Source organism: Chiloscyllium plagiosum, chromosome 9 (assembly GCF_004010195.1).
Source record: "Chiloscyllium plagiosum isolate BGI_BamShark_2017 chromosome 9, ASM401019v2, whole genome shotgun sequence".
Classification (NCBI taxonomy): domain Eukaryota; kingdom Metazoa; phylum Chordata; class Chondrichthyes; order Orectolobiformes; family Hemiscylliidae; genus Chiloscyllium; species Chiloscyllium plagiosum.
In genome coordinates, this window is record NC_057718.1 from 25,192,027 (window position 1) to 25,209,297 (window position 17,271).

Below are 17,271 nucleotides of genomic sequence, written 5' to 3' on the forward strand. Positions count from 1 at the left end.
TTGTTGAGCATCTGTAACACTAGGGCAGATGGAACCAAGTGATGGTCATATTAGGCAATATATCTGTGCAGTGCTCAGAAAATAATAGACTGAAATAAACAGCACAGGGTGCAACTGCTGTCACATTCAGTTAGTGATACATTGCAGGCAATTACCGAAAGGTCCACAAAGCATCTTCTCAGGTGGTGCATTTTTACTCTCCATTGCTAGGAAAGCCTTAGAAAAAAAATGAAAAGAATATTTATAGTGGTACTTTTAAAGATGCTCAGAAAGCAAGCATACGCCATCACCTTCCATTTAAAAGAAAAGTCAAGCCTTTGAAGTGTAACTACTGTCCATAGAGTATTGGCATGTAGAAGCTTTGCATCCCATTTAAGATTTCAATCTGGGTTCTGACTTCTCCAGTAATAACATCAGCTGGGATCATAACAATGTGTACAGCTGAAGCATGAAACTCTAGTGCCAGGAATATGAATTTGTGAAAGTCTATCCTGATAAGAAATATTCCTGGTTTTCCTCTGTCCCTTGATAAAAATGTAATAAATGCATTTAACATTTTGCTAGATGTACCAAGAAAATACCTTGTGCACCATTTCCTTTGAAGAAATGTGACTGCTGGAAATTAAAAGCATTTTTTTTTAATGTTGGCATTATAAAGCAGATCTGGCAATATCTGTGGAGATTCAGAAGAGCTCTTGCCTGCATTTATCTGAATCTCACAATTTTTTTGTAGTATTGTAGTTATCTGTAATTTCCAGCCTGACATAAATGTTATTTTGTTGGTTGTTACCACAGCCTTAGTGCAGTAATTGGCGTTGTATTTTTCTCTAGCTTTTTTCAAGCATCCCTCAGTCCATGTCTCTATGTTGCCCACCCACCTGGCTTTCATTCTTGCTCTTCCTCTTCAATCTCTCAATTCCTCCTTCCATTTTTGACAGGACAAGGTCATTGTTTCTAATGTCCATACTTGGTTATCTTTTTCTAACTTCATTTGACCAGGCGAGGACGGGTGAATCATTCTCATTTTGACCTGCTTAATTAGCCACAAAGATTTCAAATTTTTCTGTAGCACGCAACTGCATTACTCTTCAATTAAAATGCTCACTAATTAAAAATTAAGGAGCTAATGACATGGTAAACAAAAGAAAGGAATTCGAGTACATCAATCCCTGAGAAATAATTAAATGTGACATCAAGCACGCACACAAACACAGTTATAATGTTTTTAAAAAGGTAAGTATCTACTATTAAAAAAATATGCAATTTAAAAATTGTTTGGAATCCTTGAGAAGTTAGATTTATCCTGAGACAATTTGCAGATATCATTAAGTTTTCAGTGAATGGATATTTCTTCAGTTTCCTTGATCATCAAGCAATGTTTTTCAATAGACTGAGATCAAAAACATGGAGAAAGTATATGCAGGTTTTCCAGTTCTGCTCTCTCATCAACTTGCTCCCTCCTCTACCCAAAAGTGATTGCCTGAAATATAAATAAAATGTATGTTCCCATGTCTGGCTCCATCTTTTTCCAAGCTAGATCACCTGCAGGCAATTCTTTCATCCCAATATGAGAAACTTCAAGAACAGAGCCTGACTGATTTTTAAAATCATTTTGATGATGTGCTAATCTCAGTTCAGAGTGTGCCTTATTAATTGGTGATGTCATGAGCTCTACCCAGCCTGATCAGGTGATTGCTGTGGCCATGTTTTTTGACCTTCTAAAATGATGGCCCATAAAATGATGGAATTCAAATTGATAGTCCATTGTTATTATGACAAACATAGCAAGTGTTTTGTTTTCAAAAGCTGCATTCCTTGCCTGGCCCTCCTTTACTCAAGAATCCAACTTGCATCCACTGTGCAACAATCCACACTTCTGACTGTACTGACCTTTATTCTTTAGCTGAATGCTATTACATTTATATATCCTGACAGCATTTAAGTCACTGGTCATACTTCTTGTTAACATGTGACAAGCTATGGGAAAAACATGAAAGGCAAAAGAAAAGCCAATAAAACAAACCAAGGAAGCAACCTTATGGTATCCATTTAGACACTTCTAAAAATAAAAACAAATCTTCAAGGGTTGGAGTTATACAATCTTATTGCAAAATGGGAAACAATTTTCATGGCTAATCCCCAGACGTGATGAAAAGAGGTCCAGCCAAGGAAAGCATCTTTGGAAATGCGGGTATGATGGTGGATGCTCATACAATCTTATTGCAAAATGGGAAACAATTTTCATGGCTAATCCCAGACGTGATGAAAAGAGGTCCAGCCAAGGAAAGCATCTTTGGAAATGCGGGTATGATGGTGGATGCTCAGAGTCAGCTGGAAGAATGGATAGAAATACTGTGGTTCAGATCTAAAGTGAAGTTTAGAAGTCCAAACATTTGCTAGATACACTAAGTTAGTGATAACAATAGACTATCAATTTGACTTCCAGCGCGATTATTTTTAATTCCTACAACCTTTTTAATGGACCATTGTTTTAGAAAGCATCTGAGAAGCAGGAAAGTCAATGTTTCGAGCAGATACCCTTTATCAGTCCTGCTGAAGGGTTTTAGCCCGAAACGTTAACGCTCCTGCTTCTTAGATGCTGTCTGACCTTCACATCCAATAACAAAACTAGCCTGAAAAAGTTGCATTTATGGTGAATGTTAAGTACTTTTAATTCAAGAAAAGATTGTGTTGTGTTATAGTTTAAGATATTTTAGTTTCTACCTTCATCCCATGAATACATCTATCCATAATCTGCTGCGTACATAAAATTTAACTGGTTTATTTTACTGTCTTTACTTCCTGTTTGGAAATCTACGAAACTCCGTCAATGCAACAGACTGTTCAGATGGCCAACTTGCATGATTTTAATTTCATTGTTGAGCTTTCCCATTTAAGAACACTTGAATTAGTTGCAGCACCACTGCACAGGAAGAGAGATAATCCACTGTGTGTGATCATTAGATTTCAACAAGAATAACTTCAATGTCAGTGGCACTCATCTTTGCTCTACCATTGACTGCAAATACCTGGCCTCAAGCTTTTCACAGTCCAACAGCCTTCTTACAATTTAGATTAAGACAACTTTGAATTTCAAGTTCTTAATATATTTTCCCCAGTGGAGGTAGCAAATAGAATGTGGAGTTTACAGCAAGTGCATAGAGTCCAAGAACATACCACTATTAGTGAAAGTCTTGGTATAGAGAGAATTTGAAAAAAGGTGACTGGTGAGGAACATCGCAAAGCATTGAGATATCCCATTCCACTGTTTAACTTAAATTAAAAGCAGAGAGTGGGAAAACAGTGTTGGTTACATTTTCTGTGAAAGAACAGTGATGGAGCAGGTGTGCACTCCATAACATTCCTGACTGATAACAGAGTGGTGTTGCTGGAGGGAGTAACCTTAAGCATAATTAGGAATTATATTACACTAGATAAACTTATTACTCTCAAAAGCAAATTTAAGATGTTTCATAAAAGGTAGTACCACAAAATGCTATGAATTTTGTAAATTTCCTACTTCCAAAATGTAGGACTATGTTGAAAACACCACACTTAAACATCACAATTATTTTTTTAAAAAAACTGGCTCTGTAAATAGCAAAAATAACATTAAAACTGAATTGGAGAAAAATAACACCTGATCTTTAAAAGGGTCATATAATTTATAACTGCTTTTTCCTCAAGGATTTACTGTAAACTGCTACAGAAACCATGGCATGATGGACAGTGATATTTACAGGACACACTCTGCTTACTATAAGAAAAGTTCACCCCACACTGTTCAACAATATTTACTTTTATTTTTGCTTTATGCTCTTTCTGACTTTAATGGCCTCACTTGTATGACATTTGGGTTTGTGGAATTGTCATCAGCAGCGCTATCCATATCCCAAGTTTCATCACTAGTTATGATAAAAATGATTGAGGAGGAACTGAAAGTCACTCTCTTTTTAGGCCGCTCTGCAACCTTTTCAGACAAGACGATAGGTTTTCCTGGCTTCTCACCGCGGACTCGAACAGCATGATCTTTTATTATCCACTTAATTCTCATCAAGCGAGAGCAAAGCAATTGCATTAGACACCATCGATACTGTAAAGAGTCACAAAGAGAAAGTATTTTAAACATTGATCATTATTTATTTTCAGCTTGGTTTTGTGAACATTAGTCAAATGGCAAGTAGGTGAAAAAAAAAATATAGCATTCCTTCCCCTAATTGTTTTCTAGGAGACTTTACATAGACAAGAACTAGGAGTTGGCAACTCAGTCCTTTATTTAATGTGATCATGGCTGATCTCATCTGGCCTCAACTCCACTGTCATGCCCACTCCCCGTAACCCTTGAACCCATAACCAAGTTAAAAAAAAGTCCATAACCAATTTAAAAAAAAGTCAAGTCAGTCATCTCAAAAATTTATTCAGTGTCAGGATGAGGTTGTAAATGCCACATGGTCACAACCATATGTGCAATAATTTCTCCTTATCGGTTTGAAATTTGCCATTCCTTAGCTTAAGACCAAGGCCTCTTGTTCTAGATTTCCCCACAAGGGGGAATCATCCACCCAACATCCACTTTTGTCAATCCTTTTTATTATCTTATATAACCAAATGAGACCTCCTCTCATTCGTATAAAACGCGAAGTGAGTATTAAAACTTTGCTGGGAAATTAAATACACCAAACAACAGCTGAGGAAACAATTTCATTTAGTTGTTATACTCCAGTTTTGCATCACTTGCAACACCTCGGTTGAAGCCACCAATGAACAATGGCCTCTTAGCAGATGGTACAGTGTTGCAAGAAACATAATGGGTGACGTGAAATCCTTGTAGAAAAGAGGGACAGGAGAACATTAATTTCCCAATGTGCTTCTCTCCCAACTGCAAACTGACTGTTACTGGCTATTCCTTTGGTACTTTATAGTCATTGGGAGTCTAGGCAACAAAAGGTTAGGAGGCAGTTTAAAAGGTGTGCCCAACGCAATGTCCACTGTTCCAGAGTTAACTCCAAGGTTTGGAATGTTGTGGTTCAAGTCATTTTCAGAAAGATGAGACAAATGGCTTTTATTATCTCATCCCAAACTAATACAACCTACACCTCTAGTGGAGCATGAGTAAATGGTGGGTCTTATTAACCTTCTGCTGGCTAATCACCAAAAGTCAATGGACAGCCATCCAACTAGCCATAAACCGAGTGGGCAAAGGAACACAGGTTTAGTCTACTCTTCAGCCAAGAAGAAATGTAAAGTAACCCACTGTGATAAGGGAAGCTTAATTTGATTACATCTTTTACTTGAATACTCATTTGTTGCTTGTGAAATTAATATTAAATAATTTGCACAAGCCTGGTCTCAAAGCATGCAGGTCTTCCTTTGAAAAGGTTGGCAAAATGCACAGTGGGCAGCACAGTGGCTTAATGGTTAGCACTGCTGCCTCACACCACCAGGGAGCTGGGTTCAATTCCAGCCTCGCACGACTGTGTGGAGTTTGGACATTCTCCCGGTGTCTGTGTGGGTTTAGTCCTGGGTGCTCCAGTTTCCTCCCACAGTCCAAAGACATGCAGGTTAGGTGCATTAGTCAGGGGTAAATCTAGAGTAATAGTGTAGAGGAATGGATCTGGGTAGGTTACTCTTCAGTGGGCCAGTGTGGACTTGTGAAAACAGGCCATTCGAGCCAACAATGTGGCGAAAGACAGGTTTACAAATTCAGATTCACAATCAAAAGTACTATTCTTAGAACACTCACTAGGTAATTCCGATTGATTTCCCATTTTGCAATGCAGCAGTTCTAAGGCCAATTGTAGCTTTTTTTAAAAAAAAAACCACTCCAGCAGAAACTATTAACTTATAAACCAGGAGTCAACAGATTAAACATTTGTAAATCTGTAAGACAGCCACAATCTGGAAAAAGTGAATTATTAACAGAATGCAAAAATATTTGGAGGTGGTGTTACTTCTATGGTTAGAAAAGAAAAAAAATATACCAACATACCTTTCTGCTCATGAAGAGGTAAATGATATGATTATATGCTGTGCTTGACTTGGCAAGTAGTGAAAGAATTATGGTTACAGTAGGAGTAATCTTAGAGGCATAGCCATAAACCAACATGAAGGACAACATTGCATATGGCACCCAACAAAACAAAAATATGGTGATCATGAAGAAGCACATCTTTGCCATATTCTTCTCATATGTTACTATCTTTGCAAGTCGAACTGACTGAAGGTCTTGAATATTTCGAAGCTGCAAAGACAAGAGGTATCATAAGCAGTTATACCTTGGAACGGACTAACCTGGCAAGTTCTCTCATGCTTCTCTCCTCCTGCCCACCCATGCCATACCAAGCCCAATCCCATATCTCCAGGTTTTTTTAAAAACCTGGATTTTGAGATATTAGCGGAACTGGCAATAAATGTGTGCATTTATATAGAACTGAATGGCTTGCTGGCTCATTTCAGACAGCAGTTACGGATCCATCATATTTGGCCAACCAGGTAAATATCTATAGATTTCCTGCCCTGAAGGTGGTTCAAAGTTCAGATGGCTTTTTAGAAGAACAATTACTGATTAAGATTTTTAAGTTTTAAAACAAACTGTATCAGATTTAATTAAAATGAATGTAAATTCACCAGTTGCTGTGACAGGATTGAAATTTTTGTCCCTGGCTTATTAGCCCAGACGCAGTAATTTAACCCATTAAACAGAATAATGATGTCACTGCAGTCCCATTTGCAGACTCTAAGAAATTTTAAAACAAAAATTACTGATTTCACCCTACTGTTCTAACTTCGATCAATTATATAGTTTTACAGGTTTCCTATTATCTATTTGTCATGTACAACACCAATAAACTTTCAAATATGGCAATTAAAACAAGTGATTGAATGGGAATACTGGTTATGATCCCCACACCTTCTCTCATCTAGGAATTTGGAGACCCTTTATCACTGGCTCGTCCGAATAATTAATCATTCTGCTGATACATTTACCTCTTCAAGAAAACATTGCATAATAATTTTGAAATGCATACATAATAGACATTCAATGAATTCATCTGGTCTCTAACCTACAATCCTTGATAAACCCTGAGTAAAGAAGAGTGATTTCAGATGGGCAAATAGAAAGCGAGTTTGTAAAACCAGACAACATTTGCCACAAATGTTCATTAAAATGCTGGTGCCTATTACATGAGCCTGGAGATTGATAGATGTGGAATTGCTAAGTGAGAAGTTTCAACTGACTTTGGCTCCACAACATAGGACTTTCTTTTGAAAAAAAAAAATTGCCTCCTCCCCAGCACACAAAAGTCAACCTGACTGACAGCGTGGCAGTTGAATCAGACCAGAGCAACAAGCAAGGTGCTAGATGCTTATGTAAACTTGGAAGTGGTGGAGGACAGTTAGAGGGGAGGCCGTCAAATTCCAGAGAAAGAAGCAATCGAGGGAAAAAAAAACAAAGTTGCTGGAAGCAGCAGGTCAGGGAAGTATTCCTGTGCTTTGCTGCTCCCTTAACATTGCTGCAATGACACTTAGTTCATTGGGCTGAGGCCAACATCAGGGCAGTCAGGTTCTAAGGCTTGGGAAAAAAGGTAGGCCAGAATTACACATGAAATACAGGTTAGCTTAGAGACTTCAGCCTCATAATATTTAATTAAACAACCCATCTCATGGGAGAAAACTGGCTAGCCACCCCCATCCCATCTTTATTAAACCTAGAAGTGTATGGCTTGGGATAGAAGGATGGAGATTTTTAAAATTAAAATATCTCACTTGACCCCAACTTACTTTAGTAGGCCTGGAGGCTTCCTAGGTTCAATATTTCCAGCAATATCATCAACAGGTTGTGTAAAAGCATGAAATGCTTCCTTTTTATTTAATTAAGCAAAACATTAACTGTATAAGAAAGGTACAAACAGGGAGGTGACAGCTGCCGTGAGCATCATTCATAGAATACTCAAGGCAGTTACGAGGAATGATCAAAAATATCTGGACTCGGACCACACTCATTAGGAGGTACACAAAAAGATGCTAAGTAATTTATTTTCAGGCACAAGTAAGCATTCCCAGTCCCAGAAATGGCAGATGGAGATAGGTGCATGTCTTTTTCAGGAAGTACTTATCATGTTGGAGAAACAAAACAACCTTTCCCCAGGTTTTGAGATGTCCCTTTAAGATGACCTGATTTGGCACAAACCAACTTCACGTTGAAAGCATGCTCGGTCATTTTACAGCGTTCACTTTGGCTTTTCCCTTACAAACATTGCATACTTTGAAAGATAGAAAACAACTTGTCTTACCTACCATTCTTATACTATATAAAATATTTCCATAGCAGTAAGCTATGACACCTACAGGGACAAGCAGACAGCCAAGGAATAAGAGGAGAACATACGAGGTATCACTTGGGTTCCTGGAGTCCCAGTTCACTGAGCAACCTAGCTTATGCAGCTCCAGAGAGTATTTGTTCCAACCGACTAATGGTGCTCCGGACCAGGCCAGCGAGTAAAGCCAGATGTAGGTGATAGCACGCCAAACCCAGGAAAAGTCAATTGCTTTTGCGTTCACCACCCGGATGTAGCGCTCATATGCTAGGACTGCAAGTGACATTATTGATGAAATTCCTGTGGAGTTAAATAACATATGGAGGCAGTAAGTTAATCTTGGATTTAATGTCACAAGTACAGTGAAAGGTTGTGTAGTACAGGTAGTTCATAACATACAAAGACCATAGGGTGATTGATCAGAGTGAGGAGTACAAATTGACGGCTGCAAAAGAGGTGCACAAAGAGCAAGATCAACACTGGATCTGATTTTTGAGAGGTCTGGTTAGAGGTCTAATAACAGTGGGGAAGAAGCTGTTCTTGAACCTGTTGTTTAAACTTTGGTATTTTCTGCCTGATGGAAGAGATTATAACCAGGGTGAGAGGTTACAGAGGATAAGACGGTCTACAAGCATTTAAAAAAAAAGGCTGAAAACAATTAACACTGCTTCTTAGTTTACTGACTTTCATATTTGTATAAGTTTTAGTTGGAGACCAAAACCCATAAAACAAGATTTACAGCTTCCTCCCCTTCATTTATTGAAGATTTTTCATTTCTAGAAATTAAAAAAGATTACTCTATGCAATTTTTCTGGTGGAGGCGGAATAGAAGGTAGGGCTTTTAGAAGATAATTGTTACCTTAAAGTTTGTGGGTTATTCTGTGAAATGCTTCAGTGTATCTTGAAAATTCACTGAATTTTTTATTTTTGGAATTTTGTTCCAGTTCCCTTTGGGAGTTGCTGGTCCTCTGCACATCACTATAGGAATGCCACCAATATAAAGTCTAGTTGTAATAACCATGGCCTACCCTTTGTGAAAGCTAGGAATGGGCAATTGATGTGCCCTTGCCAGAATCTCAAAAATTCAAAAAAACCACTTCAAAATAACATTGTAAGAGCCATCACATCATGCCATGTGCTCTTGGGAGTTAGTATTTAAGTAAGGTGACTTTGCACTGTATTGCAAGGTTAGCTCGCTCAGAGCAGGAAGGGAAAAAAAAAAACTTATCTTCCCCATAATCACTATCAATTTTTTTTAAAAAAGGCAATGGATAAACATTTTTTGTGAAGCTGTATCTGATCTTAATGTCACATGTGGCAGTGGTAGTGTCCCTATCCCTGGATTCAGAGGGTCAGGTTGATGAGGACAGAACAGTAGATGGTGCTGACTTGGACTTTAGTAAAGCCTTAAAAAAGGTTCTGGTAGACTAAATTAGTTAAAAAAAAAAAGTTACATCAGGATTCGGGGTGAGCTTGCCAATTGGACATAAAATTGGCTTTACGATAGAGATAGAGGGTGGTGGAGAGGGGTTGCTTTTCAGACTGGAGGCCTGTGACCAGTGGTGTTCCACAGGGATCAGTACTAGGTCTGTTGTTGTTTGTCATTTGACATCAATGACCTGGATTAGAATATAGGAGACACAGTTCGTTAGTTTGCAGATGACAGCAAATTTGGTGGCACAGTGGACAGTGAAGATGGTTATGGAAGATTACAGAGCAGATCTTGATCAATTCGGTCAATGGGCAGAGAAGTGGCAGGTGATAAGTGTGAAGTATTGCATTTTTGGTTAAACAAAAAGGCAAGACTTATTCAATTAAAAGTAGGGCCCTAGGCAGTATTGTAGGACAGAGTGACCTAGGGGTTCAGGTACATAATTCTTTGAGTTGACAATAACAGGTAGACAGATTGGTTAGGAAGGCCTTTAGCATGCTTGCCTTCATTGCTCAGACCACTGAGTACTGGAATTGGGACATCATGTTGGTGAGATTTTGGACATTTCCAGTCTCCTTGCTCCAGGAAGGATATTATTAAATTGGAGAAGATTCAGAAAAGATTTACCAGGGCATTCTCAGGACTGGAGGATGAGAGTTATAAGGGTAGACTGGGACTTATTTCACTGGAGCGTAGGAGGTTGAGGGGTGACCTTAGAGATTTACAATATCATGAGGGGTATAGATAAGGTCAATGGCATATGTCTTGTGGGCAGCACGGTGGCACAGTGGTTAGCACTGCTGCCTCACAGCGCCAGAGACCAGGGTTCAATTCCCACCTCAGGCGACTGACTGTGTGGAGTTTGCATGTTCTCCCAGTGTCTGCATGGGTTTCCTCCGGGTGCTCCGGTTTCCTGCCACAGTCCAAACCTGTGCAGGTCAGGTGAATTGGCCATGCTAAATTGCCTGTAGTGTTAGGTAAGGGGTAAATGTAGGGGTATGGGTGGGTTACGCTTCGGCGGGTTGGTGTGGACTTGTTGGGCCGAAGGGCCTGTTTCCACACTGTAATGTAATGTAAATGTCTTTTCTCTAGGGTGGGGGAATTAAAAATATGCACAATATTTTTGAAAGTGAGAAAAGAAAGTTTGAAAAGACAATGAGAGGCAACATTTTTAAATGAACTTCCAGAGGAAGTGGTCGATGTAACTGTACCTGCAATGTTTAAAAAACATTTTAGTAAGTACATGAATGAGAAAGGGTGGAGGGATGTGGGCCAAACAAAGGCAGGTGGGACCAGTTTCATTTGAGAACACGGTCAGCATGGAGTAGTTGGGCTGAAGGGCCTGCTTCCACACTTCTACAATTCTAAGTCCCATCTGCTCCAGTGGTGTGTAATAAGATCTCTGATCACATGATTAGAAAGATAGGTTAAACCTTTTTTAAAAAGGGTAACTTCAGTCATAGTTACATTACTGGAAGGAGAAATGGTTTCTGAATTCTGTTAAGTCAGATCTGGGAAAAAAAGGAATTAAACATTAGTCAAGCTCTCTTCTTGTTATCCAGTTTTGAGTTGACTGTATTTAACATCCTTACAAAAACAAAATGCTGTCAAGCCAGAGAACATTTGCTAAGACAGCATCCTACCATATGGACAATGCAAAGATAAGTAGTAAAATTAGAGTAGAATTGCTCTAGCTAGATAGTAATTTTATGGTTTCTCTTAAAAATCATATACACAAATTGTAGTTTATTGGAGCCAAAAAATGTTGAAATGATCATCAAATCATTAGCAACTTCAGAGATAGTTTAACAGAGGTGTAAAAACTATAAAAAGAATATTACAGTTCTGATTAAAAACAAACTGAATTAAAACGAGAAAAAAAAAAGCAGATAATGGATTAATAACTTCTGTCCTTGCCCCATTTTTCAAACTCAGGTCAATTACATTGACTTTTTCATTATTCTGTTCATAAGATGACCACCAACAGCCTAGCAATAACTTGCCCTTTCTAGGTTCTGACTAGCATGTACAGCAAGTCTGTCATTGAACTCTATGTGGAGTTTTGAAGGCTTTATCTATTTCAGTCTTCACACAGGATTCAAGAACATCAGATCATAACCATGGATTCCATTTTATTCTGTAGAAAGGTACTTTAATCCACTATTGCCATTTTCTACTCCTCCAAACTCCATTTTTGTTCTGGACCGGTGACCACATCTTCTGCCATATACTATTACTCCTTGATAACGTAATTATTCCTGTCTTCCACTGATTTTTTTCTTTCTTTGCTCCCTCTAAGTATTTGAATTTGTTTCTAACATTGGAAATGTTTCCAATCTGACAAAGGGCAACCTGAAAATGTTAACCCTGCTTTGCTCACACAAATCCTGTCTGATCTGCTGAATGCTTTCAGAATACTTTGTTAGTTTTCCAGATGCTGAAAATCTGATTTTAAGAAACTTCCAAGAAGCCTCCACATTGATAATACCCTCTATTATGTTGTGTGGCACTGTGTTGAATGGAGACAGACTGACTTCGAACAGATTGAGCAACTCAAGATGGGCATGACCATCAACAGCAGAACTGTACTCCAGCACAATCTAATGGCCTGGCATACCTCTGGCTCAACTGTTACATCAAGAGGGAGGATCAACTCTGGTTCAACGTAGATCACAGGAGGGAATGCCAAGAGCAGCACCAGACAGACACTTAAAAAATGATGTGTCAACCTGGTAAAGCTATCAAAACAGAACTACTTGCGTAGCAAACAGTATGTGACAGGGAGTGCTAAACGATCCCACAAACAACAGAACAAATCCAAGCTCTGCAAACTTTCCACATCCAGTCATGAATGGTGGTGGACAATTGAACAACTCATTGGAACAGATGGCTCCACAAGTATCTCCATCCTCGATTACAGAAAGAGACTAACAGACCACAAGATAAGGCTTAAGCACTCACAGAAAGCTTCAGCAAGAGGCACCAAGTGGATGATTCATCTTGGTCTCCTCCAGTGGTCACCGGCCCAGACATCAATCTGCAGCCAATTAGATTCACTCCACATGACATCAAGAAATACTGGATACAAAGGCTATAGGCCCTGACAATATTCTAGCAACAGTACGGAAGACTTGTGCTCTAGAATTTGCTGCTCCCCTATCTAAGTAAAACAAAGGACTGCAGATGCTGGAAACCAGATTCTAGATTAGAGTGGTGCTGGGAAAGCACAGCAGTTCAGGCAGCATCCGAGGAACAGTAAAATCAACGACGTTTCAGGCAAAAGCCCTTCATCAGGAATACTGAAGGGCTTTTGCCCGAAACGTCGATTTTACTGCACCTCGGATGCTGTCTGAACTGCTGTGCTTTTCCAGCACCACTCTAATCTAGAATCTGCTCCCCTATCGAAGCTCTTCCAGGATCGAGCTAATACAGGCATCTACAAATCATTGTGGAAAAGATGTCCAATAAACAAAAAGAGAAGGACAAATACAACCCGGGCAATTACCACCCCATCAATCTACTCTCAAATCATCAGTAAAAGTGGTGGAAGGGGTCATTAACAGTGCTATCAAGCAAGACCTGCTCAGTGATGCCCAGCTTGAGTTCTGCCAGGGCCATTCAGCTCATGGCTTCATTACAACTTCATGGTCAAAGGAGCTGAATCCCAGAGGTGTGGTGAGTGTGATAGCCCTTGACATCAAGGCTGCATCTGACCAAGTGTGGCAGCAGAGGAGCCCGAGTAAAGCATATTTCAGCGGGAATCCATGTGCAAACTCTCCACTGGTTGGAGTCAGACCTGGCACATAGGAAGATAGTTGTGGTTGTTGGAAGTCAGTCATCTCAGCTTTGGAACATCTCAGCAGATGTGCCTCAGGGTAGAGTCCTGCCATCTTCAGCTGCTTTAATGACCTTCCATCATAAAGGTCAGAAGTGAGGATATTCACTGAATTGTGCTGTGCAGTGCACTCTTCAGCACTATTCACAATTCCTCAGATATTGAAGCAGTCCATGTTCAAATGCAACACTATCTGGAGAATATCCAGCCTTGGGCTGACTAAGGGCAAATAACACTCTCACCACACAAATGCCAGGCAATGATCACCTCCAATAAGACATAATCTAACCACAGCTCTAACATTCAATGGTTTTACCATCACTGAATTTCTTGTTATTAACATTCTATGGCTTACCATTGACCCAAAACTCAATTGCACTCACCACAAACAAACAGTAGCTCCAAGAGCAGGTCAGAGGAACACTGCAGTGAATAACTCATCTCCTGATTGCCTGAAGGCTGTCCACCATCTACAAGACAAGTCAGGAGTGTGATGGAATACTGTCCACTTGCCTGGATGATTGCATCCCCAATAACACACAAGACGCTTGATACCACCCAGGATTTAAAAAAAAAAACCAACTTGTTTGGCACTACTTCCACAAGCATCCACTCCCTCCACGACCAATGCTCAGTAGCAGTGTGTACGATCTACAAGATGCACTGCAGAAATTCACCAAAGATCCTGAGACAGCACTTTCTAAACCCACGACCACTCATCTAAAAAGGACAAGGGGAAGCAGATAAATGGGAACATCACCAGCTGCAAGTTCCCCTTCAAGCCACTCACCATCCTGACTTGGAAATATAATCACCGTTCCTTCAGTGACACTGAAAATTCTGAAATTCCCTCCTGAAGGGTACTGTGGGCCAAACTACAGCACGTAGACTGTTGCAGTTCAAGAAGGCAGCTCACCACCACCTTCTCAAGGGCAACTAGGGACAGGCAATAAAATTCTGGGCACAGCCATAGCCCACATCTGAGTGAATAAAAATATTAATCTGACTTAATTTTGCACTGGTGGAAGAGGTTTCTGATTGCACATTTTATCCAGTTATAAAAACATTGTTCTCATTACAATTTTCACAAGTGATTTTTTAAAAAATCCACTGTCTATGGAGAACATTTCCGTAAAATGTAATTCACCTTCTCAACTTTATCTAGTATAACAGCTCCCCCTAGCATTTCAGATAAGTGGAAATCAGGAGTTGCTGATCTGAAGAGGACATGAATTTAAATACATTTTCAACTTCAATTAAAATAAGATTACAGATAAAGACACTAATTTCCTGTCTGACTGATTGCCTGCTTGCCTGCCCGCCCCTCCCCTACCTTAAAAGATTATGATCCTAACATTCAGATGTTCAAACCCATTTTTGCGCGATATTGGCTTTTCTCATGGACATTTAACCTTATGCTAACACAGTGGAGGAGCTTCAGTCAAAGAAAAAAATAAGAAAAAGTGACCTGGATTTTGTCGGCAGTGGGGTAGCACAGACAATTAGAACAACATTTGCCTCCTTTTCAATCGGCTGCAGCAGGAACATGCTCTCTTGGTTGTTGTATAGATCCATTGGACATTGGTGAACCCTCATGGTGAAGTGTGATTCTGGCAAATTAATGCCTCCTCTGATGTCACTAGTTGAAGACATGATCCTCAAGATCTTGCCTTCAGCTTAAACAAAAACTATGTGGTTAATGCATTAATCATTTAAAGTGTCTTTGTCATTCATTATTAATTCTTGGGTACCTCAGGCAACATATCACTCTCAGCTCTGCTCACCCACAACTCCCATGGCTCTGCACCTCCACTCATTTTCACACAACAACTTCACTCTCCTCGGATGTCAACTCCGTACATTCTCTGCATCCACTCGGACCAAGGATCTCAAATGCAGATGATTTAATTCATTTTTAAAAAAAAATTGCACTGCTGAACAGGCTTTATACTTGCGAGGAGCAGTCAGAAATCAATCAGCTCAAGGTCCAGCAGCAGTGCAGTAAACAGCAATTTCCAGACTTCAGAACAAGTTGGCTCACCAGAAGTTGCTGTTTACTTATGGCTTTTGATAGCAGTGAACATCTCGGCACTCGTTGGGATGGCAAGATTGGAGGCCAGTGTGTTGAGAGAAAAGAGGTAGTACAGAGGAAAGAGGCAGAGCTGCTAGATAGAACCAGCCCCAAATGTGTACAAACCATCTGTACCACAAAGACTTCAGAGGAAGTGTGCTTCTAATGGCTACACCTCAACTGATAAAACCAAACATCTCTCCCAACTTCATTGAAGACGTTCAGACTTGCTTCACTGTCAATGAGTGTGGGTGTCATGTCCAGCACCAAAATTTGCAGTCGATGCTGGCAGATGATGTTCTACCCAGTGGAGCATCAAGTAGGAAGGTGACAAATGCCTTCTTTGGGAGTCGTCACATCCATCCACTCTGGCGTCAAGACAAAACCAGGCTCTCTACAACATTATTGCACAGTTGAACAGCATAATTTGTGGCATTGAAGATGCTTATTTGGCAGCCTGATGCACGTGAAAAGAAATACAATTCCAGAATAAGGTTTTGCTGAAACTGGATCATATCCTTATTTGCTTCTTTGAGGGACATATTCTGTGCAGCATCTTGATTGACCAACAACAGCAGCAGCACTTCATCCATCCTTACATTCTCCTACACACCTGACCACACGATACCTAGACTGTATCATACCTGATGAGAATACTCTGTCCCACGAGCACCTGGTTAGGAGTTCTGACCAATGCAAGTCAGTCAGAAATCTCAATCATTTATTTCCTGGCTTCCTGTAAATTCATTGAAATAGGAGTTGTGATCTATTAATTTGTTGCAAATTGGATCGGAAAGCTGCATGAGAACGAGGCCACCAGAGGGTGCAGTAATATCCAGGGAGTAAAAAAAGAGAATGCAATGAATTCTTTGAACTATTGACCAGTCTGCAGTTTCTTTCACAACAAGGATACTTATGCAAACTTCTCTCAGCTGCTGGAGTAACTTTCAAATTGACCAATGGTAATATTGACTGATGGGCAAATTCAAAGCAGAGAAGGGTTTTGGGAGAAGAGAATTCTGCAGGTCCTAATGATTGGAGAAACTTTGAGGTAGAGCAAAGAAAAAGGCACAAAAGAGACTTGAAAATTGAAAAGGAGGTTGTTCAAAGAGGCACAGTGGACCTCTAACTTTTACAAAAAAAAAAGTGGATCAAAGGAGAGAACATTGCAAAGGAGATATGGAATTCGATTAAAACGTAATACATGCAGGGTGGATGCCAACTAGGAACAGTAGTAGAGTCAAGACTGGAATATAATAATGAAATTTGGTTTCAACAGTGAACAGATGTGGAGTGGGTCAATGTTACAGAACTGGGAAACAGTAGTTCTGTTATCAGAACTGAACAGGAAAGGAAAGTTTGTTCAATTGAGAAGTACTTTAAACGTTGTCTGAAGTGGTAGCCAGGAATGTTGATAAGGTAAAGACAATGACTGGAGATGCTGGAAACCAGATTCTGGATTAGTGGTGCTGGAAAAGCACAGCAGTTCAGGCAGCATCCGAGGAGCAGTAAAATCGACGTTTCGGGAAAAAGCCCTTCATCAGGACTATAGGCAGGGTGCCTGAAGGGTGGAGAGATAAATGAGAGGAGGGTGGGGGTCCACCCCCACCCTCCT

At 39.9% G+C, this 17,271-nt stretch overlaps 1 protein-coding gene across 2 annotated transcripts in view; it reads right to left on the reverse strand.

Moving 5' to 3' along the window:
• Window positions 1–3,029: 3,029 nt before the first annotated feature.
• opn3 (opsin 3) overlaps window positions 3,030–17,271 on the reverse strand; it is a 19,761-nt gene continuing 5,519 nt past the window's right edge. The window contains exons 2-4 of one of the 2 annotated variants that reach the window (XM_043695592.1): window positions 8,350–8,618; window positions 5,990–6,241; window positions 3,030–4,093 (exon numbers count right to left, since the gene is read on the reverse strand). In XM_043695592.1, coding sequence (XP_043551527.1) covers window positions 3,812–4,093; window positions 5,990–6,241; window positions 8,350–8,618 — 803 coding nt within the window. In that variant the 3' untranslated portion in view covers window positions 3,030–3,811. Of the gene's footprint in view, window positions 4,094–5,989; window positions 6,242–8,298; window positions 8,619–17,271 lie in introns of both variants that reach the window. The other variant, XM_043695591.1, reaches the window with a different exon arrangement.